We start from the raw sequence: 25,224 nt of genomic DNA on the forward strand, positions 1-25,224 counted from the left end.
TGCAGCGTTAGTCATATTTTCTCTTCTGGTTTAGCTCTGTGTTTAGTCTGTAGTGTGACTTCTGAAGTATGCGTGTACTCTGTATGGTTTTTTAATTAGATCAAATTAAAATGGGTGAAATAAACATGTCAGTGGGATGTATTAACTTTTTAAATCCTATTTCACATTATGGCGTCCAAGAAGGATTAGACAGACTTTAATTTTTGAATGTCTTTTTTTTATAGCTTTTCATCTGCAACACTTTCAGCAGTTTCAGAAGGAGGTGAATCATTGAGAGAATACATCACTCTTTAAAAGCCTAAATTTGGTCTCTTAGGAAATGGCCGTTGCTTGTTTTTGTAACTTAACTCTGAGTCTGTTTGGTTCTATATCTTGTTTTCCTTCTAGGAGAGGTCCCGAGGTCAGTAGTCTTCAAAAGCCAGTGTCCAGCATTATTCTGATCCTTTGTACGCGGGGAACTTTGAATGGGAATAGCCTTCTGCATGGAGATCAGGAGGAGGCATACATTAGGGGACAGAAACCCGGGGCTGGGGAAGGTTATCACCGAGTGGCAGAACTGGAATGCCTCCCTTTTCTTCTGCACAGTTAAAAACAAAAGAAGAAGGATCTGTCCCAAACTTTCCCTCCCTGTCTCCTTCTCCCATCACCCATGGTTTGCCGGTCCTGTGGCAAGGTCACCACGTCATTCCCTGGAAACAAAGTCCCTTCGAGCAGGGTAGCGCTTTCTAGCACTGGAACTACAGGACTCTCCTGCTCACCGTGGTTTCACTGACATGTTTTTCCATTATTTAAAACATTTCCCCCGTTGCAGTGCGCAGGGCTTGAACGAGGGAGATGGTGGTGATTAGCTGGGGAGTGCCTGTGTGCTTCCTCCATGGGAAGGTGTTGCACGCTTCACCAGCGGCGAGTGGGTGGCTGGGAGCTGCCGGGGTGTTAAAGGATAGATCCAGCCAGCGAAGTGATGCATTTGAAAGACCTGCGTCTTTAGCTCAGTTATCTTTAGCTGTGCCACGAGCACGGATAAAACCAGGGTTTCGCTATGCGGGGAAGAGCATTCAGCAGCTGCTGCCAGCCTCTTCCTGCAGCGCTGGGGGCAGGCCCGGGGCTGGCTCCTTGGTCCTCACCTGCTGTGAACATCAGCAGGACGAGGGACGCGTGGGCACGCTGGGGAGCAAGCAAAGCCCTCGTGTGCTGTACCTCTGACCGTTCGTCCCGCACTGTCACAAGTTTCCAGTGTTCAGCACCTGTTGGCCAGCGCCAGAGGTGAGAATCGTTGGTTCATTTCCACTGTCAACACAAGGTGGTTACTTCCAAATTCCATGAAATTGTCCATATCGAAAGAGCTAGTGGAGAATTAGGAAGTGTTTTCTGCTCGGTGGGATGTTGTGCTCTGTTTTGTGCATTACAGCTCTCTCACTTTTTTCTTTCTCTCCCCCTTCAGACAGGCAGAATTGACAAGTCATATCCAACAGTCTGCGGCCACACAGGACCGGTGCTCGACATAGACTGGTGTCCCCATAATGACCAGGTCATCGCCAGTGGTTCGGAGGACTGCACCGTCATGGTGAGTTAATGTATTTGTCTTACGGTGCGAGGTTTGCTTCACCCTGAAAAGGGGCGCTGCAAATGGCACTCGTGTTTCAAAAGTTAGCACTAAGGGGTATCTCCTGTTAATGATGCTGAAGGCAGAGTCCTTGTTAATATAGGAGGATTTAAGGGCATTCTGTATGTCATACTCTGGCTCTGCTTAAGCAAAGATGTTAACTTGTTTGCCAAAACTAGCTACTGGAGCATTAGAAGCAAAAACCGAGCTTTATTACCTGTGTAACAGCAGAGTTTGGACTCTCTCAGTTGGTGTTTTCTTTTTGTGCTACCGTTTGAGAAGACAGAACCTCCAGCTTCTCAGAAGAACTTGTCTCTTTAGCACTGAGATCAAACTTTGTGTAACTGGCTTGGCCTTTTATTTTTCTATTTTCCTCTTAAAATACTCTTCCATTCTGCTTCCACTGGGAATCTGTCTGGTGTTTGGGAAGAGGGAGGAGAAGAAGGATTGCTAGTCAGTGGTGACACGTGTTATTTGTAGTGCTTTGCAGAAGACAGAGGTGGTTCCTTACCTTTAATATCCAAGCTGATGTGGTGGTGTGTGTTGGAAGGAGGTGAGGATTAGAGGAGGACAAGCCCATCTGGTTTCAGAATTGTTTCAGCCCTTGATTTAAGGGCGATGCTCTTTTTTTTTTTTTTCCCCCTCCCTAATGTACAGTGTGTGAGTAGATGTCAAAACTTAAAAAAAAAAAAAAAAAAAAAAAAAAAAAATCCAAATTTTGCACCTGCCGACCTTGGTCTCGAGTCCTGTTTCACCTCAGCCAGAGCCCACTGAACAATGGACGACCTTGCGCAGTGATGGATGTGGAATCCTGTGTATGCAAACACAGCAGAATAAGTGAAAGAAAATCCTTGTGAGATGAAATAATGCCAAATAACTTCAGTGATCTTTGGCCATATTTAGAAATGCTGTAGGCTGAATGTTATATTGAAATCTTATTATAGATCATGTCAGATAAATTCCTTTGCTTCTGTTCATCGTTAAAATGTTTGGGAGGGGATTCATCCCAAGAGGCTTATCCCGGGACAGCTCTTGCCTGTGATCTCTCAGTTTTGGAAGCTGAAGCATGTTAACAAAATGTACTATATTTAATATTAAATGAAACAACAAGCTTCTGTGTTTGTAATATTCACTACTGGACTAGGGTTAAGCTGTGAAGGATGCTGGAATGTTCCTCCAGAAACTAGAATCCAGCAGGCCTGTGAAGTGGGGTGAGCGCGCTCTGAAACATGAGCCTCAGCAGAAGCGGACGGAGCTAAGGCCCACAACTGCCTTCTTGGAGGCAAAATAAATCTCTAATCCAAGTGCAACGAGAAGTATGTTGTAAGGCTCCAGAGGGATTGAATTATGCAGAAAAACCAACAGCATTCAATTACAAGTTGTCCAAATGCTGCTAATGTAGAGACAAACTGTCCACAAGAATCTCAGCCTACGACTGTGCAAACAAGCCCCGCAGGACATGGGTTCGCAGCAGGTTGTCCGCTCCGCGGTTGCCCACGCTGGAGCTGGGGGTTAGCTGCCTGTCCGTCCCCCGCGGCAGCGTGCACGTGGACGGATGCTGCAGCGCGACTGACCCCAAGTCCCCTCGCTGGTGCTCCTGGGTGGTACCCCGTGCGTGGCGGTAACTCGAATGGAAGGGGCAGGTAGCTGGGAGGGTGATGTAAGTTGGTCCTTGCTGCGCTTGAAAAAACAAACACGCGCAATGCGTGTTTACAGTGGATTTTGAAAATGCCAGTTGTGTGTTAGCTGAAGGTTTAAAATGCAGTGAAGTTAAATGCAGACAATAGTGATGTAGAAAGCAGAGAGGACTGGGTAACTGAATAAGTTGAGTCTTACGTTAAGTATCACAATTTCTGATGGGAAATGATATATCCCAAATCATTTGGGACACTTAAAACTGGGCTGGTCAGCAAGCTAGAGAAAGTAGTGTGAAGAACAAGCCTGGCCTGGATTATCTGAGAGAGGAACTGGATGAGCTAATGAGCCTTCCCATCTTTAATTGCTTTTCTGTCTTGGCACGGGTAATTTAGCATCCTGTTTTCTTTGCTTTTCTTTATTAAAGATTTCAAAGTCCTGCTTCCTGAGCATCCTGTCACTGAATAAACTCAGCTTATTTTAAAGGATATGTAGTTGTTCATCAGCTTTGAACTCTTCGTTACTAACCAAGGTGAAATGAGAAAAATGGTGATGTGATAAAGTCATGTGGCTTTCTGTAGAAGTGCTAGTTGCTCATAAAAAAAAAAAAAAAAAAAACTTGTTTTTAAAGACTGTCTGTGCATTGGCACTCAAGGGTTTAGAATCTCACTGTCCACCACAACAGGTCTCATCAACACCAGTTAGATGAGTAGCACTTCATAGCAGAACATGACTTAGAGACAGGATCTAACCAAGCAGTGAGAAGGGTCATGTGCATCATGAGCAAATAGTAGAATACCCTTATGCAGAGGAGCGTTGCTGTTTCTGCCCTGTGCTCCTCCAGCTTTTCCAGCTTTTCCATCTGCCTCTTTTTCTCTTGTCTCTCCTCTGTTTTTCTGTCTGCATTTCCTTGCCTGCTAACAGTGCAAGCATTTGTGGGATTATCCCTCAGATAAAATCATCAACAAATACTTGTGCCGAGCGAAACGTTGCTAAGCTCTAGTTACGTCTCTGAAATGAAGAGGGCTGATTCCCTGCGGCCGTGACTGTGAATTGTCTGCAGACTGTGTTGCGCAGGGAAGGTTAACTTGGCACTTTCAAAAGCTAGAAGCATTTCATACAAATAAAAACTCAGATCTGTAGGAGCTGGAAGTACCCTGTAAGCTCCATATAAACCTTGGACAGGTATGGTATTTGAGATCATTAGTCTAGAAGCTGGAATAGGGGCCTGGGAGAGAAGGCATCTTTTTCTCATACTGCTGGGCTTTGCAGCTTGGATGGCTCTAGAGGTTTAAGTGTTTGCAGAATGCATGGAGATTTTTCTGATGAGAGGCACTAGATCTGTGTCACCGGATTGATCCATGCGATTTACTCAATGCTTCAGCTGTTGCACCTGATGTATTCAGAAATTATTTAGAGGCAGAGAAAAAAAAAGTGTGTGGGGAGGTAATATTTAGGACAGCTCATCCTTGCAAAACCTTCTTTGTGAAAGCCACTGCGCCAGTGCTGTAAACACACGTCTGTCTTTGATTCCAACAGAGGACAAGTAGCATGACTCCTCCAGGACACCACCACCCTTCTCCTCCGAGCGTGGGCTCCCGCAGGGTGGAGGAAGGCTCTTCCTCTGCCCCACGCCGGGTACTCCACGGGGGCACGCGCTGGCCTCCCTCCACCTCCTGTCCTTGCCAGCTGGAGGGCTAAGCCAACAGATTCTTTTGAGTCAGTTGGCAGATAAAACCAATTTGAAGTGGTTTGACATACAATGCAGTTCTCGTAATCTGCAAGTGTTAATTTGTAAGCGTTTCCTTTTTATGCCTTGTTCTAAGCTCTCCAGGACAGGCCCCATCTCGTGCGTCCAACATAACGTGGTAGCACCCTAACCAAACAAATGACGTGGCATAGGTAGTGGCAGTAGCCTTCTCTGCCCGTTTACTGATACGTTGGTGCAGTTCTTTGCTCTTTTGCAGAGTGGAGTGGGGAGTCCCCATCTCCCTGTAGCCTGCCCTAAACTAGTCTCAGGAAAACTCGCTTTACAGTGCTGTGGCATGCCGATACCTTCTGTGGCCTCTCTTTGATGTTCTCTTTGAAGAATGGTTTTCTCGTGCCAACAAATAAGGAATTACTTAAATATTCATGCTTTATACTCCTCTGAATGACTGTAATGTACTGCAGGTTTTTTAATTCAGCTGGAAAGTGTTTGATTATATGAAGGCTTGTAGATGGTATCAGATGGCCTTTCTCAGATATAGGAAATTTGCTTCATCGTAAGGTGAATACTGATGAGTTTGCATGTAATGGCCAAAGAAGGGTGAGTTTGATTCAGCAAATTGTTTTAAAAATTAAACGAGAGCCCTTGCAATGACCTGAGACACCAACCTGATACCAGGCGGTTAAGTAGGTGCTGTTGGAAGTAATGCCAGTGACCCAGAGGTTAGTAGTATTAGTGTTCTTGTAGCACTTAATGTCTGCCAACAGCAGTGAATGAATTGCTGAGATATCGTAGTGAGTGGCACGGTACCAAAACAGAGTAAAGCAGGAAAGACTATCCGTGGAGAAATTAATCCGTGGAAATGGGTGCACAGAGTCCCTTTTGCTGCAGTGATGCAGGAGCAGGGATGCAGGACCCCGGGCTCGGAGTCCTTCGTTCCCTCGCCTGCAGTGGAAGTGGGAATTGACGTTATTTCTAGAGACTGACTTAACCTTCTCTGCTGATTGATGCAGGGCCAGGAGAAGAGTCAGCTTTTTATTCTCTTTTTAATGGGCTTAATGAAAGCAGTGCTGAAAAACATTTGCTCTGTCTTCTTCTCACATGCTGTTTGTGCAAAACCTTTCCCTCTACTGCTGTTCCTCTGTGAGCCAAATTTCTGCACACCGCCGTGGTGTGACTTCACTTCCTCTATTGCAAGCAGGCTGGAAATGTTAACTTAAAAAAAAAAAAAAAAAAAAAAAGTGGGAGAGTTGATAGAAACTGTTACTGATGTCCAGTTAATCTTGCAGTGTTTTCAGGTTTCCTTCGTGTGCTCATCCGGAGCGAATGTCTTATGTCTTCGCCTTCAGCAGGCAGCGTTCTGCATCCACACTGCAGGTTGCTTAATTTGCCCCGTGGATCTAATTTCATCCCACGCCGAAAAGCCACCCCACCCTGTGTAGGAATGAGTGGGCCAGGTCGCTTGGGAGCAGGCTCTGACCTTTTACACCCCTGGGTTTTTTTGCAATACCAAGCACGATTGTTAGGTCAATAGTTTCTGTAATCTGCAGAGGATTACACTGGTCTGCAGCTGCTGTAGAGTATAGGGGCTTTCCCTCTTCCCCTTAAAGAAAAAGATCTGTGTCGATACGCCGGAGGCCACTTTTTTTTAATCCTTTTCATTTGTATTTTGTCTGTGATATCCCCTTTCCTTTCCCCCCCCCTGCACTCCCCAGCTCACTTTAGAGCTGGTCCTGGAGTTCTCTGCAAGCAAATGACTTTGCTGCGAAACAGATTCCACGAAAGGATCCCCCCGCCATACCCGCGTGGGAAAACGCAGAACAAAACCAGGGGTCTCGGTGGTGCCTAGGAGGGCGGCGTGAGTGGAGACCTCTTGCATTGCTAGTTCAGATTTAGTCTGGACTGACAGTGAGAAAAATGCTGTAGCTGGTTTTGGCTCCAGCGCAGGATGAGTTTGGTCTTGGTCCAGTTCTTAGGGATGGGCACCCACTAAGGTGTATCCCTTACCCCTCCGCCGTGCAGCTCCCATGCCTCTCTGCTTCAAAGGCCCTATATGTCTCCTACATCATCTCTTGTGCTAGCGTCTCTTAATTCTCTTACTCCCTTCCCAGCTTCCTTATTGTTTTAGGTAATATCTATGATCTGCAGCATTGCATTAGTGCTTAAAATTGCAAAGAATTTGGAGATGGTTCATCTATTATATTAAAAGCAGATACTAATTTTAGCAGATAGGACTGCAGAGCTTTAAAGTCAATCAATAGACACATTTTAAACTGTTGCTACTGTCAGGGTTATATTTGGTGACTGGCATGATCAAAGCTTCCTCTATAAAAATAGACAGCTTTGTAACCGGTCTTATCTTGTAGTGGGCAGGTGAAATGATTTGTTGCAATTCTGGAGGTGTGTTGTTGTGTTTTAACACAATCCTCTCATTAAAAAAACCCCTGTGGCTGCCGTCACTAGAGGAGCTCATGTTGGGGTGGAAGTGAGCAGGATCACATCCCGCTTTTCCAGAGCGGATAGCTCTGGTTCGTAACCCAATTCTAAAATGAGATTGCTGGTGAGAGCCGGGGTTTGTGTCGTCTCCTGTTCCATCAGGCAGGAGGAGAAAGTGGGATTTAGACCCTTGAAGAGTAACGCTCTGCTGAGGCCTGTGTGTCTGTGCTGGTAAACGTCTGAGCGTAGCTGGTTATTCCTCCTGACGGGCTGAGGATGCCGGGAGATCTGTCCTGCCAGGGACAGCGCTGAGAAAGCCGCATCGATGAAGCACGAATCAGTTTAGGGCTGTTTCCAGGTGAGCTGGTACGCTCTGAGAATTTCTGCATCTCGGAGATTTTTATCCGCAGCCATCCCCGGGAGAGGAGAGAAACTGGGATTAGTGCTCAAGTCCGCGTTGCCCTCATGCGCGTCTGTCTGCCTCGTTTCCGAAACCCGCTTGGTTCGGTCTCCTGCTGGCTTTGACAGCTTGGGCGTTGTAGGCAGGGTCCGACAGTCCCTGTTCTCTTCCCCCAGAAAAACCGAACAAAAGGAGGAGAAGCAAATGTGCTGTAATGCTGCCACCTACCTAGAGGTAGTTAGAGTTGCTTAGTAATGGGCTTTTCATTTAATTTTTTAATACACTGTATGTAGGTCAAATTTGGTTCAAAGATGGTTGTCCAGTCCCGAATTGCAGGAATAGTTTTGGTGGAGCTGATCCTGCCTTGGGGCAAGGGAGGATGGATTTTCTCTCTTCCATCCCTGATCTCTGCCGGTTGCAGAAGCGCCTCCTTCGACAGATAAACCTGCTCTGATTCAGCTCCTAACGTCGTCGCAGGCACGTGACCCGCGATCCTTGGGGGCTGTTCCTCCTCGTGACGGTTCTTTCCCAACCGCAGGGAGACACTTGCAACAGAAGGGTTGTGTAACCAACTAGAAAAGACGCAAACAGGCAGTTTGCTGCATCCGAAGGTAGTTTCTGCAATGCTAACTTGGGCTGCTTTAACCTTTACCAGGACCAAACTGTTTTTCCTCAGTTAATTGGCATTTGAAAGGAGATTCTAAATGTAACATAGAAACTAATTGACAGCGTTTCTAAAGGTATAAAAAATTAGCTCGAATATAACTGCATTAAAAAGACACCAGCTTGTTCAGACAGAGTTTGAGCTGCAAGGCAGTTTATTTTGAATCCCTCTCAGGCCGTATCTGGCACAACTGGGTCTCTGGACGTAGAGATAATGGGGGATTTGAAGTGTAACTAGCCGGTGGTTAGATGCTGGCAGCAGGAGCTAGGAAGGATATTACGCACAGGCCAGCCAGAGGCTTATTGGTGACTTGGAACAATTCCCTGCCTGTTTCTGTCTTCCTGTTCATATCAAGAAGTGTCAACTTAGACTTTGCTGTGGCGCAGGGTGCGTGAAGTGAATGACTCATGTGCCCTCCAGAGGGGATGGCCCTTGGCTAACCATCTTTCCCTTCCCCTTTGCAGGTGTGGCAGATTCCTGAGAACGGACTCACCCTGTCCTTGACGGAGCCCGTGGTAGTTTTAGAAGGCCATTCGAAAAGAGTCGGCATTGTGGCGTGGCACCCGACTGCGCGTAACGTGCTGCTCAGCGCAGGTATGATGCGTCACCGCTGCGCAGTGAGCAAACTGCTCTCTCTTGTGTTTCACTTCTACACCGGGTATTTTGGAGTCGAGCTGCTGGCTCCTTTCCCCTCCCAGCTACCTAGGGCTGGTGAAGTCACGAGACGGTAATTACAGTGCCTAGTAACACCGGGACACGTGACTCACGGCCCATTCCTTATCTTGGCCTTTTATTATCTCCAGTTTACAGGGACAAGACCCAGGAAATTGTCTGAAGGCATGATTTACAGTATTAAAATTGTTCCAGACTTTGTTTGATCTGCAGATTTCATCAACTGATAACTGTTTACATATGCATTCCCCCTGTCCCTGTTTTCATGTACTTTTATAAGAGGCCCAACTGTTTTTCCTTTTCACTGATCTCTGCCAGGTATCCTGGTGCCTGGATATTCCTTCCACAAACTTTCATTTTCAGCATATGCCAAATTGTCTGCTTGACTAGTGCAGTCTATGCAATGAGATTCTTTTGACCACTGAAGAACAGTCACATTATTATGGAAATAAAATAGAAAAGTCATTATCCATTAGCACAGTCTGAGGTTTTCATTACGTGACCTTTAAGTTTGAGCCTGGTAAAAGCAGCAGATCATTTCAGCTGGGCTGTCAGATGAACTGTGTGTTTTCTGTGGATGCAGATGCCTTCTGATGTACCAGTTTGGTTTTGATCTGGTTTCCCCAACAATGCTGTGATTTGCAGACCTTGTAGCGGTTAATGTAATGAAACTCAATGTGAGAACATACAAAAGAAGAAGGTGATTTTTCATAGTTAACTTAAAAAGTTAGTTTTGCCTGCGAGTGCAAGCAGCAAGAGATGTGCATCCAGGCAGTCTGGCCAGGATTACTCCTAAAAGACGTGGAAGAGAAATGATACTGACTATCAAGTCCTCGCTGTCACCTGGGCTCCTCTTGGTGATAACAAACTGGTTTCGGATGTCATTTGTACCTTTTGGGAGTTGACAGTGATTGTGATCTTTTGCCTCAGTGTATGATTTTACCCCTTTTGGGTCTTAGGAAAAATTGCCAAGTTGCACGCTGTGCTTTCGTTTCCTTACCTGGTGATTTTATGGCTCCAGTCCTGTGTGTGGTTTTTTTTTTAATCTTGCTGTCATCTTATCTTAGGCTTTGTTTTGTGTCTCCTTTCTCTCTGGTCCTTGAACAAAACCGCCTGCCCGATGGTTGTAGTCCCTGTGAACTGCTGACCTCAGCTGTTGATGCCTGCCATTCTTTTTACCTTTGTTCTGCTGTTTCTTCTGCCGGTGCTGTCACTTCCCTATGTTTTCATTCATGCCATTCTCTCTCTCTCTCTCTGTTGCAAACCTCTATAACCTGAGAAGGCAGCGATTGGCAGCCAGCCAGCACTGTCATTTATAGAGGTGTGAGAACATTGCCTCTTTGCCCTTGGTATTTCTTATTCTTGAGTCCTGCAGTTGAGCCAAGACCCAAGAGCAGGAATCTTACACAGAATGCACAAAGAGCAGAGGCCGGGGCATACCCCTTCACAGACCTCCTTCAGCTGTATCTGTAACTCTCCTGCTTTTTTCTTTATCTGCAACTTCCTCTCTGCCAGGGACCTTTCCTGTCCCTGCACGGCATTTGCTGAGCATTGCCTGGCCCTTGGAGCACGGGTTAGGTTGCACAGGTCAGTTAAGTAGCGTGCGGAGCATTGCTAGCACAGCTGAGAGCTGTCTTGGGGCTTCAGACTCTCTGCTTGAAACAAAACCACACACCTTCCGTCAGAATCGAGAGGGACTCTCTGGGCACCAGTTCCTTGCCGAGCAGCTTGTTTCTGGCCCCCAGGGCTGGGCTATCTGTGTGCATGGTACTCTGCTGCGGAGAGTCACAGCACCTCTGGAGCGTGGAAGTCCAGTTTTAGTAGCCTCTGTGTCCACCTGTCCTCTCCGGCAAGTTCTGCTGAGTTGCTTTGATCCCCTTTGCCCATGGAGTGGCTCTCAGCGTCTCAGCACGTGGAGCGGGGCCCAGGAGTGCGTGGCGAGCCAAGAGGCGGTGCGGCTCCATCCAGGCCCTGCTCCAGCCCTGCTGAGCGATGGCCAGGCATCCCTGCTACCTCTCCTTGCTACCTCTCTCCATCTTGAGTTGGACTCCTGCTGTACTTATAATTTTGTGCCCACAAAGGCAAGTGCTGAGAGATGGGCTGTGTTCATATATGGTGTCTGGAGGACCCCCGGCCCAGCTGCCTCTCAGGAGAAAGGGTTGCTCCTTTTAGGCTGTCTCTGGCTGTGCTTTCAGGGAAAATTTCTTGCCTTCTCTGATTGCTTCATCCCCACTCTGAGCCTGCGTTTGACTGGGAAGGTGCTGCCTGGGGCTCTGCAGGTCTCTCAATGCACAGAGCAGGTTTAAGAGACAGCATCCGAGGTGTTGGAGTTGCAGCAGGTTTTATCCCTTGTTCGCTTGTGCTGACTTTTTCCTTTTTACACTGCTGTTGTGATTTTTAGCTGCTTTTCTCTTTCAGGTTGTGATAATGCAATCATCATCTGGAATGTGGGAACAGGTGAAGCCCTCATAAACTTGGATGACATGCATGTGGATGTGATTTACAATGTGAGCTGGAATCGCAATGGTAGCCTAATCTGTACATCTTCCAAAGACAAAAAAGTTCGAGTTATTGACCCCAGGAAACAAGAAATCATTGCTGTAAGTTTGCATAATAATTGTAAATGTAATTGGATTTCACTACAGCCTACCGTACTTAGTCATGTTTTTCAAAGTGAGAAAAAAAAAATAGAGGAAGGATAGCACTGGTTGAAGGATTTGTCTGGGTTTGTTGGAATTAGCATTTGAACTGTGATTTTTAGGGCTCAGTTTTAAAACCTGCAGAAGTGTAATTCCACATCTAATCCTTTTACATAATTACCTTTCCAAACTTGTGTATGCAAAATGGAGATTTAGCAGGCTGCATATGTGTTGTAGCTTGCAAAGAAGTCTTCCTTTCACCTTGTAAGAATCTGATAGGCAAAGCTGAAATGAACCAGCTGTGACCACTTCTTTTGTGCTTTGGTAATTGGTTTCTTCCCTGGAGCATTGGGCAAAGATTGCTGGATGTTACTCTGCGTAGTTGGCATCCTGCTTGGAGGAGCAGTGCTTCCTGCCACGGAATCCGTGCAGCTAGGGGAGAGCTCGTCATCAGTGGGGCTTTCTGTTCCTTCCTAAACATTAGTCTGTAAATCTATTTCAGGAGAAAGAGAAGACCCACGAGGGAGCCCGGCCCATGCGAGCCATTTTCCTCGCTGATGGAAACATCTTCACAACTGGCTTCAGCCGCATGAGTGAACGGCAGCTTGCCCTTTGGAATCCGGTAGGTTCCTGTCCCATTACTACTCTGTTGTTGTGATATTGTTGTCAGGATAACTTGCTAGCCCAGACCTGCAGTCTCCTGCCACATCGTAGTTCACATATTTGAGTATATTCCCTTTTCCATCTATTGACTTATCCTACTCAGACTTCCTATGCCGGAAAGTATTGACATGTTATTTACAATTGATGTTTGCTCAGTAAAGGAAATGATTTCTATCAGTCCCTGCCTTACCACAAGCAGCAATGAAACAGTGGCAGCTGCACATTTGAAGTGTATCAGGAGATGTACGCAGTGCAGCAGAACAGCTTTGTGGTGGTCACTTCCATTTGAAAAGTTTCATGCGCAGAGCAGGACAGCAGCAATCTCACCACACTGGGATAAGACGCATGTTAACGTGACTCTGTCATGTCTTAACTTTGTGAATTATCTTGGGTGCTGTTTCAATGCATTTCGTGCTTAGTGTTGTTGGGGAATGAATGAGCTTGTAAACATTTACGGTGTCCGCTGTTGTAACAGGTAGAATTGCCAAAACCTTCAGGATGGTGAAGACACTGCTGAATGTTCCACTAACTACAAAGAATTGTTAATAATTTAGATCGCATGTTAACATGAGCCTTTCAGTTCTTCTTTAACATAAATGATGTTTTTATTTTCAGAAAAACATGGAGGAGCCAATAGCCCTTCATGAGATGGACACCAGCAATGGGGTTCTGCTGCCGTTCTATGATCCAGATACCAACATTATTTACTTGTGTGGCAAGGTAAAGAGAAGCTTTTGGAATGACTGAGCTTGTGCAGAGATAGACTACTGTTGAATGATGCCTGTGAAATGCCCCTCAGGTGTCTCAACTGAGAAAGACAGAACCATAAGTTTAGTACTGCAGTGATGGTCAGAGCTGTAGACAAATCTATGAGAAAATCAGACTGCGCTGAAGTCAGTTTGACCATCATTGTGCAGGACTATGCAGCGAGCCCATGAAGTCTGCACTGTGAAGGTCTGAGGTGTAACTGGATGTTTCTTTCAGATGGATTTACTTAGGTAAAGCTGCTCTTAATGCATCAAGTCAGATACCTTCATTAAAGCATCATGTATTGGTGTTGACCTGAATGATTGTGCATTAGGGTGGGAGGAAGGTACATATTGGATGCTATCCTCCTTGCACTTGAAGATGATGGGACACGAAGCAAAGCCAGCTCTATTTTTGTGAGCTTAAATAACAGAAAACTGGAATCGTATATGCTCCTTTCTAAAAGCGATTTGCTGTAGGCATTAAGTGTTCTAAAGTACCTGCTTCTGAATGCCACAGTTTTGGACTTCCTACAAACAGGAACCAAGGACAGACAAGATGAGCAATTAATTACAAAGCAGGTTCCATACAAATACATTCATGAATCCTGTCCTTTAAACTCCTAATGAGAAACTTATCTTATATCTCTGCTACCTCTTTTGATGTTTCAGAGATGCTAGCGTGGTAGCATTGCCTGGAATCAAAAAGAGAAACTTCTTTATAGTCTTTCTGCCCAACCCATTAGCTCTAACCAGGGCCAGGTTGTGCGGATACTTTCTTGTCCGAGTCAATGTTGTGTTAAAAGTCTCCTGTTTGTGCACACTTCTTTTAAATTAAATCATTTTCTTTGCAAGGAGACTGCTTGTCATGCAATTACACATTACACAAAAAAACACACACAGTACTGATACAGATATATTTTTTCTTTTCAAAGCACTGTGTTGATAAATAAGCACTCTGTCACGTTGCTGGAAAGCAGGAATCTTCTCTGTACTTTGGGAAAACCGAAGCAGTGAGTGTAACTTTTCCACGAGAAAAAATGTGGAAGTTGACATCCTTGATCTTGGAGCATGTGCTCAGATCGCTGTACCACAGTATTATGAAGAATAGCACTTACCACTGAGAGACTGTTCAGATAATGCACTTGGATTACACTAGAGAATTGCTTTATGGTAATTCTGCTAATGCCTTATGGATATTCGAGAACAGAGCAGTGTACTGTATGATAGTGACTCTTGTGAGTGGATTGAGATGAAACATGTTAGGCTGGTAAACAATGGAAGTTTTAGCTTGAAAAAAATAACCATAAACTGTGCATTAGTCATAAAAATACTGGTATTGGTGCTTTGGGGAGGCTATGCTGTACTGCTAATACTACTTCCCTTGCTTCCCCTGAAATGGCGGTTCCTCATGTCCCTGCATTAACTGCTGCAGCCCTGCGTTGTGCACCAGGCACTCCGGGGCAGTCCATTTCCAGCACCGCCTCGGTCATCCTGGCTTCATCCTGACCCCCTCGTGCAGTTCACATCGTGGCTGTCTCCACAGCCCCAGAGCGAGTAGGGCCTGCGTGTGCACTGGCATGGTGCGCCCCAGCTCCCGCGGAAGGAGGATCAGCAGTGAGCTTCAGCCTGCATCTTCTCTGCTGGTGGTCCTTGAAGGACAGGGCGTCAGGAGAGGCTGGTGCTGCCCAGCCTAGCAGGGAGCAGATGTGCCTGCACCAGGAATACCGGCCCTGACGGCCTCTAGACTGGTCCTTCTTTTGTTTCTTGCAGGGTGACAGCAGCATTCGCTACTTTGAGATCACAGATGAATCCCCCTACGTTCACTACCTCAACACCTTCAGCAGCAAAGAGCCGCAGAGGGGCATGGGGTTCATGCCAAAGAGGGGCCTGGACGTGAACAAGTGTGAGATTGCCAGGTAAGGGGAGAGGCTGTAAAGGGCCGGGTGGGTGGTTGGTGCCGCCTTAGCAACCCAGCCAGTCCCAGGCTCAACCATTCAGAAACTGAAAGTCCTGCTTCGGCCACTGCACCTAGACAGGGCCAGCCGAGTTCACGCAGCACACCATCAGCCAGCTTCTGCAGGGAGTGGGGCGTGTGGCACGAGGCAAGGCGGCCGGGAGCCCTCCGTAAAGCCGATGCGTGTGCTCCCTGCCAGTAAACCGAGCGCAGCTGAGTTCAGAGATCCCGCTGCGGGAAAAGCTGCTGTGCCACACTGTTGCTTCTGTGGTGTCTGGGCCCTGTGCCGTGAAGTGATACTGCTGCTAGGCATAACATGATAAAACCTGAAGATCTCCTGGGATTTAGGCTGAGCCCATGATAAATGAGTGATATCTAGCAGAGAAAGCTGCCTGCTGAAAACGTAGCATCAGGTCAGTTACAGCCAATGTTATCAACGTAATTGGTGATAAACTTGTGGTGCCTAAGTCTGAGATAAATCTCCAGCTTGTGTGTGGCAAGGAGATTGGAAACTTTCAGGAATTTAGAGAATAATTGTGGAAGCAGTGCGGTGACCAGCATGCAGACACAATTCAGAATTGCTGCTGAAAACGGTGCAAACTAAGAAGGCACCTCAAGAAAGCAGGCTTGTGTCACTGCCACGGCTCATGACCCACCGTTGGTAGGGAACATGCTGGACGTTGTCCGTGAAGCCTTCTGATGCTCCTTTCATTATTAATGAAAGCAGGAACCACTGAGAGGGGGCAGAGCCTGCACATGCCCGAGGCACATGAATTTTTCAGCAGTGCTGCCTGGTTGCCCAAGTGAGGGCTTTGGAGCTTGTGGCACTGGTTCAAAGAAAGACTGCAAGGGGGTGCCCAGAGCGTGGAGACACCCTGGGAGTAGCGAGCAGGACGCTGGCTCGTGTGTTACCTGTGAATTACTTCTGTGGTGCTTGTCTCCACAGTCCGAGCAGCGGGCTGTGCCCTGCTGACAGCCCCTTCTGGCCAAAGTGCGACTCTCTCTGAAGCCACCCCGTACCTAAGAGGGGAGCTCTGCACATTCGCAAGGTAGTTTTCTCCAGTCCTTCCGAGGGCCCTGCAAGTCCTAGCGCAGCCTCGCTGTGACGCCTTAGGATTGCTCGTTTTTCGCCTCTTGCCTCTGTCTCTCAGTACGCTGCTGTGCATGAGCAGCAGAACCGAGGCCTCCTTTGCCTGGCACGTTGGCTGTCCTCCCTCCTAAGTCACTCTTCTTTCCTTTGAAAGGTTCTTCAAGCTTCACGAGAGGAAATGTGAGCCCATCATCATGACGGTCCCTCGAAAGGTGAGCGCTACCCGCTGTTTATGTGGTTTGAAACCAGCTTTATAGCTTCCAGCTCCAAAGCACATTGACCAATTCGTTTCTTCTGGCTTGTAGTCGGACCTTTTCCAGGATGACCTGTACCCCGATACAGCTGGCCCTGAAGCAGCTCTGGAAGCAGAAGAGTGGTTTGAGGGGAAGAATGCCGATCCCCTCCTCATTTCCTTGAAACACGGGTACATTCCAGGCAAGAATAGGGATCTCAAAGTGGTCAAGAAGAATATACTGGACAACAAGCCTGCAGCAAACAAGAAAAGTGATCTCATAAATGCTCCAAAGAAAGCAGCTGATGCCTCAAACATTGTGAGTAAAATTCACGAGCTTTTGGGAATGGCTGCCTGAGGCTTGATTACCGGGCTCTATCTTCAGAAACAGTTTTAACAGCGCTCAAAAGGGTGTATCTTAAGTATCCTGGAACTGGGTGCAGGTGGGTGACTTGGAGCTGAGGTAATACGTGAATTGTAGCATTTCAGACAGGTGATACACCCGAGGTTTCTTGTAGCTGTGGAAGATTGCAGTGAATTTTGACATAAAGGAAAACTCGGCCTGTTGTTGCAGCCAGACACCTGCTTGAGAGAACTTGGGTTCGTTCAGCCTAGGTCTGCCTGCGGAGAAGGGTTTGCGTAACATTGAGTCATTTGTACTCAGGCAGCTTGTATAAACATCCAGCTCATTGCTCATCCCTACAGGTGATGGATGTCATGTTCTATAGGGGGCTAAGGAGGAACATGAGATCTTGAGCTGTGCGTCTATATTTTGCCTAAAACCCAGCACAAACAGTGGGACAAATTAACCTCAGACTGTGCAGGTCTGGAAAAGGGCTGTAGAAGAGTCCATAATCTGGGGGCTGTAGCCAGCAGGTGGTCTAGCAAAGTGTGTAATATGTGGAGATGTTGAAGTGACAGCTGTCAGTCAAGTGGGTCTTTAAGTGCTGTTAAAGAGCAGATGTTGGCCCAGTATGTCCTCCTTGGAGTTTGCACTGATGCTTCTGGAAATGCTGGTCTGTGCCACGAGCTCCCCAGGTAACAGAGAGCCTGTGCCAGACGGTCCTTCAGCCTGCTCATCCCCGTTTGCCCGCGTGCCCTGGCACATTAATGATTTGTGAGAATCCCATTCGGAGAAGTCCCTTGCTCTGAAAACCTCAGTCCGCAGAAGCGATGTTGCCAGCTCTCTTAACAAATGTATGTTTTGTCTTTTGTTCCAGCAAAACGAAGCCAAATTGGATGAGATTTTGAAAGAGCTGAAATCTATAAAAGACACAATCACCAGTCAAGACGAGCGCATTTCCAAGCTAGAACAGCAGATGGCGAAGATCGCAGACTGAGCGGAGGGCGAGCGCGGCGGCTGGCGCCCGCTGCCAGCCCAGAACACATTCCAGTTCCCAAGTTCGGCAAGCAGCAGCGTGCAGCATTCCAATACGAGCTTTCCCGTTCTCCTAAATTAACGTCAACGAAAGCCGATGATTAAAAGCCAAGCTTTTTAGTGAAAAGATTTTTTTTCCTGATGTTTTAATGAATTTATGTGACTGTGTCAAACAAGTCAAAAAGAATAAGTGCTACTTTTACAGTCTTTTTTCCAGATGTTCTGAATTCTTGAAAACAAACCCATTCTGACTTTCAATGTTGTGCCCAAATATCTTTTTCTAGATTTAGGGACCAATACCACATTGTTCTTAACCATTTTTTAAAGTTGCCAAAAACAAAAAAAAACAAAGGTTGCTTTTTATTTTTCTTATTTGCCACTTTGCAGTATTTGTGTTTTAAATTTAAAGGGACGGCACTGTGTGTGTGTGCGTGCGCATGTGTGTGTGGTGGATGTTTATACTGTTTAGAGAACAAAACTGAAGCTATTTTGTATAAATCTTCAATTTTGAACAATCAGATCAGTTTCGTTTGCAGTGTGGCCAAGGCTGCTGCTGAGACCCCTCATAAATCCATGCAAGTTGACTTTCCTGCCTTGCATTCTGGTCACTGTTTCCTGTTAGTTAGAAAACACGGTTTCGAATGAGGTGATTCATGCCACAAAATGCCTTTTGCCCTTTTACACCCTACAGAAATTTTAAAGTAGCATCATGCTGCCCTTTTAAAATAATCTGTGGTTTCGGATTATTCTAGCCATGTCCAAATGGGCATGTTTTAGTTTCTGGGTTTGTTTTTTTATTTTAAGGCAAAAGTTACCTTAATGCAGAAAATGTTTTTACACTTATCCATGGACTATAACCTTTAGGGCGTGCAATGAGAGATGAATGCCAATCTGCAAGCAGTGGGACATTCGCATGTAAGCAGGTTCTCCCTCGTGTCCCTTTCAGCTGTATGCATTGCTGTAAATACTCGTTTCTGCACTAGAGCTGCGACACCAGGCTCTTTGGCTCATTTACTTTAAGAAGCTTTGAAAATTTGTGAGCTTGTAATTCTTTGGCCCCCAACTTTAGTGCTGTTGTTAGAAATTTCTGCCCTGACTTTGCTTCCAAAGCAGCATTAGAAATAGCTAGGTGATTTTATAGTGACAGGTCTCCAGAAACGAAATTCCTCCTTTTTTTTTCTTTCTTTTTTTGTTTTCTCCCTCATCATTCCTGCCTCTTTACCCCACCCCTGCTGTATAACTTTGCAGAAAATACTTTGTTCCCGGATCAGATAAGTGACCTTCATCCCGGGCCCAATGCAGTCCCAGCCCTTCGGCGCAGAAGGGCCAGGGGAGGGTGGTTGGTTTTTGGTCCCAGTTTGGAGAACTGGTTTCTCACGCTGTCCTTGGAGATCCTCAGGTGATGCGAGACCCGGCGAGCACACAGCACCCAAAGCTCATCTTGAAATTTCTCCTACGCCTCAGCGAACCTCTGCTCGCCCGGGTCTCTGCTGCGGAAGGGGGTGCCGGTGCTAGGAGAGGGGCCGCACGGCGTCCCCCCCCCCCGGGCCTGGGGGCCCTCCCCGGCGGTGGGAGCGGGAGCCGGGCCCGGTTTTGCCCGGTTGTCGCATCGGTGCTGCTCGTCTCGGGACAGCCCGCCCGAGCGCTGGCCGGGAAACGCTTGCTGCCCTTGCCGAATCCCGGTGTGGGCAAAGACTATCGGGGTGTCGGGGTGAAGTGACCGTCAGCTGATGAGCCTGAACACCCCGGGCCGGGGTCGGTCCTCGAAGCAGCTCACTGCCATGTTGCCCCGCGTGCGCGGAGCTGCCCCGCCGGAGCCCCCGGAGGCTGCCTCAGCCTGGGACCCGGCGTCCCCCCAGCCAGCCTCAAGTGAGCCTTTCCCGTTAGGTTAGCTAGAAATCCTCAAATTCTCCGTTTTTCTAGTGTTTGCATGTTCAAAACGTACAGGTTACGGATTCTCTGTTCGGAAGGATGTCTGTGTTTGTGGTGGGACGGGAACTCGCACCGCTGGGACAGCAAAGTAGCTGGAGAGGCACGAGAACAGGCTGCGAAAAGACAGAGAATGTGTTATAATTTCATAGCATGGAAGATGCATAAAAGTGGTTTTTCTTTGTTTAAGCGGTGAGCACGGCAGCGGGGAGACTCAATCCTGCTGCGCGCGGCTGGGGGGGGTGGGAGTTACCACCGACGCTGGATTCGCAGTCCGGGCGCTCCGGGTTATTTGGATGTTTGGTGATGTTTTTGTATTGCAGTAAATGGCTGAGATGATGTGTATTTTTTTTTTTTTTTTTGAAAACAAAACCAAGCATACTGCTCCCCCAAAAGGCGATCTCTGTGTCGATTTGTATGTGTGATTCAGGGCTGCGTGCTTGGGGACCGCTGGTTTGTCTGACCGGAGGGAAATCCGGTTCCGAAGCGCTGGGTGGAGATGCCCAGCCTGGGTGGTCTGAGGGGGGTGGAGAAAAGTCCGCCGTGGTTTTTAGTTTATAGCTTGTATTTTATTTAAATGAACTGATGATGCCTAGCCGGGCTCAAACAGAGTCAGTGCCTGAAGCTTTTTGTAGCCGTGATAGCCCAGAAGAGAACCAGCGAAGTCCTGAGAGATGCGCTCTTATAGAGCGGCCATACTATCTGTCCAAATATTTGCTTCCATTTTCAAAAGATAAAAGTCATTGATTACGAACCTCCTCTGCTTGTTCTTTCTTCGCCGCCGCGTTGTGCACGGGCCGCTTCCCGGCGCCCGGCTTGGGGACGGTGCCGCGGGGTCCCGGCCCGGGCGCGAGGCCGGGCAGGATGGTGGATGCCGGTTTGTGGGGCGGGTGGGTTCGCAGGAGCTCCTTTCAGTTCCCCTTTCGGAGCTGCGATGATGCCAAACCCCTCCGGCGATGGTGGAGAGGAGCAGGCTGGAAACAGCGTCGCTAAATTCCCCGTGCGGTTTCGAGCCCCTTCCCCAAGCGCTGGCGCTGCCGCCGTGCAGCCCGCTAACGCCGGAGCCCGTCTGCACCTTCAGCTGGATTCAGTGCAGGGCACGGTGCGTTTTCTTGCGTTTCACAGCCGGGCTTGGCCGCATCCCCGCACGCACGGGTGCCCTGCCCGGCCCCGGTGTTGCAAGCGGCACGGCCGGGCGGCCCCGGGATGCTCCTGCCGGGAAGGGCGGTGGCGGCGGCCGGGGGCAGAGCATCCTCGCAGGGCCGCAGGGCGGTTTTGGGCAGAGGCGGCGGGGCCCCGGCCTGGGGGTTGTTTACCGCCCCGGGCGCCCGCGGAGGATGTGCTCTTGCAGCGCCCGCCCCGGGGCCCCGCTCGCCGCCGGCTTCCTGCCCGGGCCGGGCCGCGGGGTGCCGGCGGGGGGAGGCTCCCACGGTGCCGCGGCCTCCCAGGGCGGCGTCGAGGCCCCGTGCCGGCACCGCGGGAGTGACGCCCGCCGGCCGCTCGCCCTCCGGCGGAGGTGAGTCCCGCGGGGACGCTCGGCACCGGCACCCGGGGGTTCGGCAACGCGGGGCAGCGGGACCCGGCTGGGGGCATCTGCCGGCGCCGGGATGCGGCCGGAGGGAGGATGCGGGAGTGCAGAGCCCTCCCCGGCCTTCGCCCATCGGGACCGGCCGGGGGGTTGGTGGTGGGGAGGCGCGAGGGACGGGACCTCCGGGGGGTTTCTGGCCGCCCGTGTGGATACGCGGGTTTTTGGGTCCCCCACGGCGGTGGGGTCGCGGCACCTGGGAGCCCGCTCGGGCCGGGACGGTGCTGCTCCCACCCCAGAGAGGAGGAGGAGGAGGAGGAGGAGGAGGAGGAAGGCACCGGGACCGGCGGGAGGGAGCTGTTTTCACCCGAAGCGTGCGCAACACCCCTGCGATTTCGTTTCTGCAAGCGGAGTCATCCTGCAACCGCCGGGCCGGGCCGGGCCGCCTCGCTATCACGGCTCGTTTCCCATTTCCAGACACTGCACTTCCTCTGGGTTTTCTTGCTCCGGGGGCCGAGCGCGCCCGGCCGCGGCGGCGGGGAGGCAGCGGGTGCTCGTGGGGTGGCCGGTCCCCGCGTCTCACCCGGCTCCGGCGCCGTCTCCCGCAGGACCGATGGCCGCGCGCGGGGCCGCGCTGCTGCTGCTGCCGCTGCTGCTGCTGCCGGGCGCGCGGGGGCTGCGGGCAACAGCGACGGAGGAAGAGGAGGGCAACGAGCTGCCGCCGCTCTCCCGCTGGAGGAGGGATGTCGGCGAGTGGCCGTCCAACGCCACGGCCGGGTACCCCGGCACCGCCGCCACCGCCGGAGGAGGGGGCAATTCCTCGGAGCCGGCCTGGCTGCCCGGCTCGGCGGCGCCCGGCACCGACGGCAGCCTGCAGCACGCGCTGGCAGCCCCGACCGCAGCCGAGCCCCTGGACGAAGCCGATCCCGACCCGCTGCCCAGCTCCGGAGCACCCGGCACCAACAGCAGCCTCCCGCCTGCGGTCACTGCGCCGGCCACGACGGAGCCCCCGGATGAAACCGATCCCGTCGATCCCGACCTGCTTCCCGGCTCCGCAGCGCCCGGCACCAACGCCACGCTCCCGCGGGCATTTGCAGTCCCGACCACGACGGAGCCCCCGGATGAAACCGGCCCTCCCGATCCCGACCTGCTTCCCGGCTCCGCAGCGCCCGGCACCAACGCCACCCTCCCGCGGGCATTTGCAGTCCCGACCACGACGGAGCCCCCGGATGAAACCGACCCCCCCGATCCCGACCTGCTGCCCAGCTCGACAGCGATGCCCGGGAACAGCACGGAGCAGCCGGCGGCGGCGGATACGAGCAGCGGCGGGCGGCCGGAGCGCTCGTCCCCCGCGCCGACGCGACCCGGGCAGCGGGACACGGCGCAGGCGGGCGAGACGCCCGGGGAGGGAGCCGTCGGCGTCCTCATGGGCAAGTGCCTGCTGGCCATCTTCCTCCTGGCGCTGGTGGCCGCAGCCTTCATCGTCTGCACGGCGGTGCTGGGAGCCCTGCTGTGGCGGCGGCAGCGGGCGGGCGGCCGCCGGCCCAGCCGCACCGAGCTGGTGTGCATCTCCTCGCTGCTGCCCGACGGCGAGCCCGCCGCCAACGGCGCCCGGCCCGGCCCCGCCAAGCGGCCCAAGCTGCTGCCCGAGCCCGGCTCCGAGGCGGAGGGCGACGACCTGACGCTGAGCAGCTTCCTGCCCGACCACCCCTGAGCGGCGACGGCCGCCCCGACGCGGATGCTGCCGCCCCGGCGGGTTGGGTTGGACTTGGAGCAACGCGCGCGGGAAAAGCGGCTTTCCCTGCAAGCGGTCGCGGCTCGCTGCTCCCTTGCAGGCCCGAGCACCATTAAAGCGCCCGTTTTCTGTACGTGGTGGTCTCTCTGCGGCGGGGGTGGGACGGTGGCTGTCACCGTGCTGCTCTGCACTGCGTCCCGTGCAGCACCGCATCCTGCACAGCACCGCATCCCGTGCAGCACCGCATCCCGTGCAGCACCGCATCCCGTGCAGCACCGCATCCTGCACAGCACCGCACCCATGCAACGCCGCATCCTGCGCAACGCCGCATCCTGCGCAGCGGCACGGCCCGTGCAGCGCCGGGCACCTGCCCACAACCCCCCCGCGGAAATTTCCGTGCTTCGTCCCCCTCCGGCAGCAGCCGGCGCAGGGAAGGGGGACCCGGCTGCAGCCACCCCACTCGGGCGGTGCCGGGGCGAGGGGAGGTGGCGGGAGGGTCCGGGCAGCCCCCTGCCCGCCGCGTGCTCGGGGGCCGGAAAGGGTGACGGTGCCGCGGCGGAAACGCTGCCCCGGGCACAGCGTGTTCCTGCGCAGGGCGAGGAGGTGCCTGCGCGGCTGTTGCCTCCCTCGGGGCGGTGCTGAGTGCCACCGCCGTGTCCCCGACGCTGCCGGGTGCTGCGAGGCCCTGGGGCTCATCCCGTCCCCCCAGGGCAGCCGTGGGCACTCGACCCTGTGGGCACGGCTTTGTCCCAGGCCATTCCCGGCTGGAGCGGGGCCGGGGCCGGGCAGCAATCCTGCCCCTCCTCTGCCTGGGGAGCAGCCGGGGGAGCTGGCCGCAAGCAGCCACCAAAGGTGCCCCCGCTCCTGTGTGTCCCCAGAAGGGCGAAGCAGGCTGCTGGGCACGGCACTTTGCTCCCAGGATGCAGGGGTTTGCTCCGGGGAATTGCAGCTTTGCTTCCAGGACATGGGAGTTTGCGCCCAGGACATGGGGATTTGCTCCGGGGAATTGCAGGTCTGCTCCCAGGACACAGGGCTGCTCCTGGGCTCCCCCCAGGCCATCTTGTCCATTGGGCTCCCTCCATGCACCAGCGCAGCCTCCTCCCCGGCTCCCAGTTCCCCGCTGCTCCTCCAGCTCCCGGCCCGCGGCAGAAGCCGCCAGAGGGAGCGCGGGAATAGCGCAGCCGGAGCCAGGCGCAGCCTCCCCGTCCCCCTCCCCGCAGCCCTGCTCCGGCTGCGCCTCCCCGCGCGGTGCTGCAAACTGCAGCCGGCCCGGGGGTCACGCGTGGGTGCAGCGGGCAGAGCTTCGGGGCCCGTCAGGGCAGTGGGAAACCCTTCACCCCCTCCATCCTCCTCCTCCTCTCCCCTTGCCCACCATTGCAGCAACCCTTCACCCCCTCCATCCTCGTCCCTTGCCACTGCCAGAGCAACCCTTCACCCCTTCATCCTCCTCCTCTCCCCTTGCCCACCGCTGGAGCAACCCTTCATCCCCTCCATCCTCCTCCTCCTCTCCCCTTGCCCACTGCTGGAGCAACCCTTCATCCCCTCCATCCTCCTCCTCCTCTCCCCTTGCCCACCGCTGGAGCAACCCTTCATCCCCTCCATCCTCCTCCTCCTCTCCCCTTGCCCACCGCTGGAGCAACCCTTCATCCCCTCCATCCTCCTCCTCCTCGCCCCTTGCCCACTGCTGGAGCAACCCTTCATCCCCTCCATCCTCCTCCTCCTCGCCCCTTGCCCACTGCTGGAGCAACCCTTCATCCCCTCCATCCTCCTCCTCCTCGCCCCTTGCCCACTGCTGGAGCAACCCTTCATCCCCTCCATCCTCCTCCTCCTCCTCGCCCCTTGCCACCCCCGGAGCCCCGGATGCTGCCGGCCCGTGGGGCCCCTCCGTGACCCCCTGCACCGCCGCGGGGTCAGCAGCGCCGCCGGGAGCCTTTTCCCCGCACAGAGGGTTTGCAGCGGGCACCGAGCCCCCGGCTCCCGTGCCGGCACCGCGGCATCCCCGTTTCGGCAGCGCCGCGGCCGCCGCAGCCCCTCGCCGGGGGCCGGCTGTTTACATTCACCCGCGGCGCGAATATTTTCCGTCTGAGGCCAACGAGCCGCGCGGGCCCCGCTCCCCCTGCTCAGCCCAAATGTTTACGGCCGAGTCGGAGCCGCGGGAACGCGCCGTCGGCTGAACCGCGCTGGGGGCCACCAGCAGCCTGGCCTGCCCCGG

At 52.0% G+C, this 25,224-nt stretch overlaps 2 protein-coding genes across 5 annotated transcripts in view; both read left to right on the forward strand.

The window, feature by feature from the left end:
* CORO1C (coronin 1C) overlaps positions 1 to 20,506 on the forward strand; it is a 61,547-nt gene extending 41,041 nt beyond the window's left edge. For all 4 annotated transcript variants that reach the window (XM_064521894.1, XM_064521895.1, XM_026114515.2 and 1 more), the window contains exons 3-11: positions 1,442 to 1,564; positions 8,911 to 9,040; positions 11,537 to 11,718; positions 12,260 to 12,379; positions 13,036 to 13,140; positions 14,940 to 15,085; positions 16,368 to 16,425; positions 16,519 to 16,764; positions 17,666 to 20,506. In XM_064521894.1, coding sequence (XP_064377964.1) covers positions 1,442 to 1,564; positions 8,911 to 9,040; positions 11,537 to 11,718; positions 12,260 to 12,379; positions 13,036 to 13,140; positions 14,940 to 15,085; positions 16,368 to 16,425; positions 16,519 to 16,764; positions 17,666 to 17,785 — 1,230 coding nt within the window. In that variant the 3' untranslated portion in view covers positions 17,786 to 20,506. The remainder of the gene's footprint in view (positions 1 to 1,441; positions 1,565 to 8,910; positions 9,041 to 11,536; positions 11,719 to 12,259; positions 12,380 to 13,035; positions 13,141 to 14,939; positions 15,086 to 16,367; positions 16,426 to 16,518; positions 16,765 to 17,665) is intronic.
* A 1,108-nt stretch (positions 20,507 to 21,614) lies between these two features.
* SELPLG (selectin P ligand) lies at positions 21,615 to 23,145 on the forward strand. Its single transcript, XM_026114537.2, has one exon. It carries the CDS (start codon positions 21,891 to 21,893, stop codon positions 22,989 to 22,991), a length of 1,101 nt encoding a protein of 366 aa, XP_025970322.2. The 5' UTR covers positions 21,615 to 21,890; the 3' UTR covers positions 22,992 to 23,145.
* Positions 23,146 to 25,224: the final 2,079 nt, after the last annotated feature.

Source organism: Dromaius novaehollandiae, chromosome 17 (genome assembly GCF_036370855.1).
Source record: "Dromaius novaehollandiae isolate bDroNov1 chromosome 17, bDroNov1.hap1, whole genome shotgun sequence".
In the NCBI taxonomy this organism is placed as follows: Eukaryota; Metazoa; Chordata; class Aves; order Casuariiformes; family Dromaiidae; genus Dromaius; species Dromaius novaehollandiae.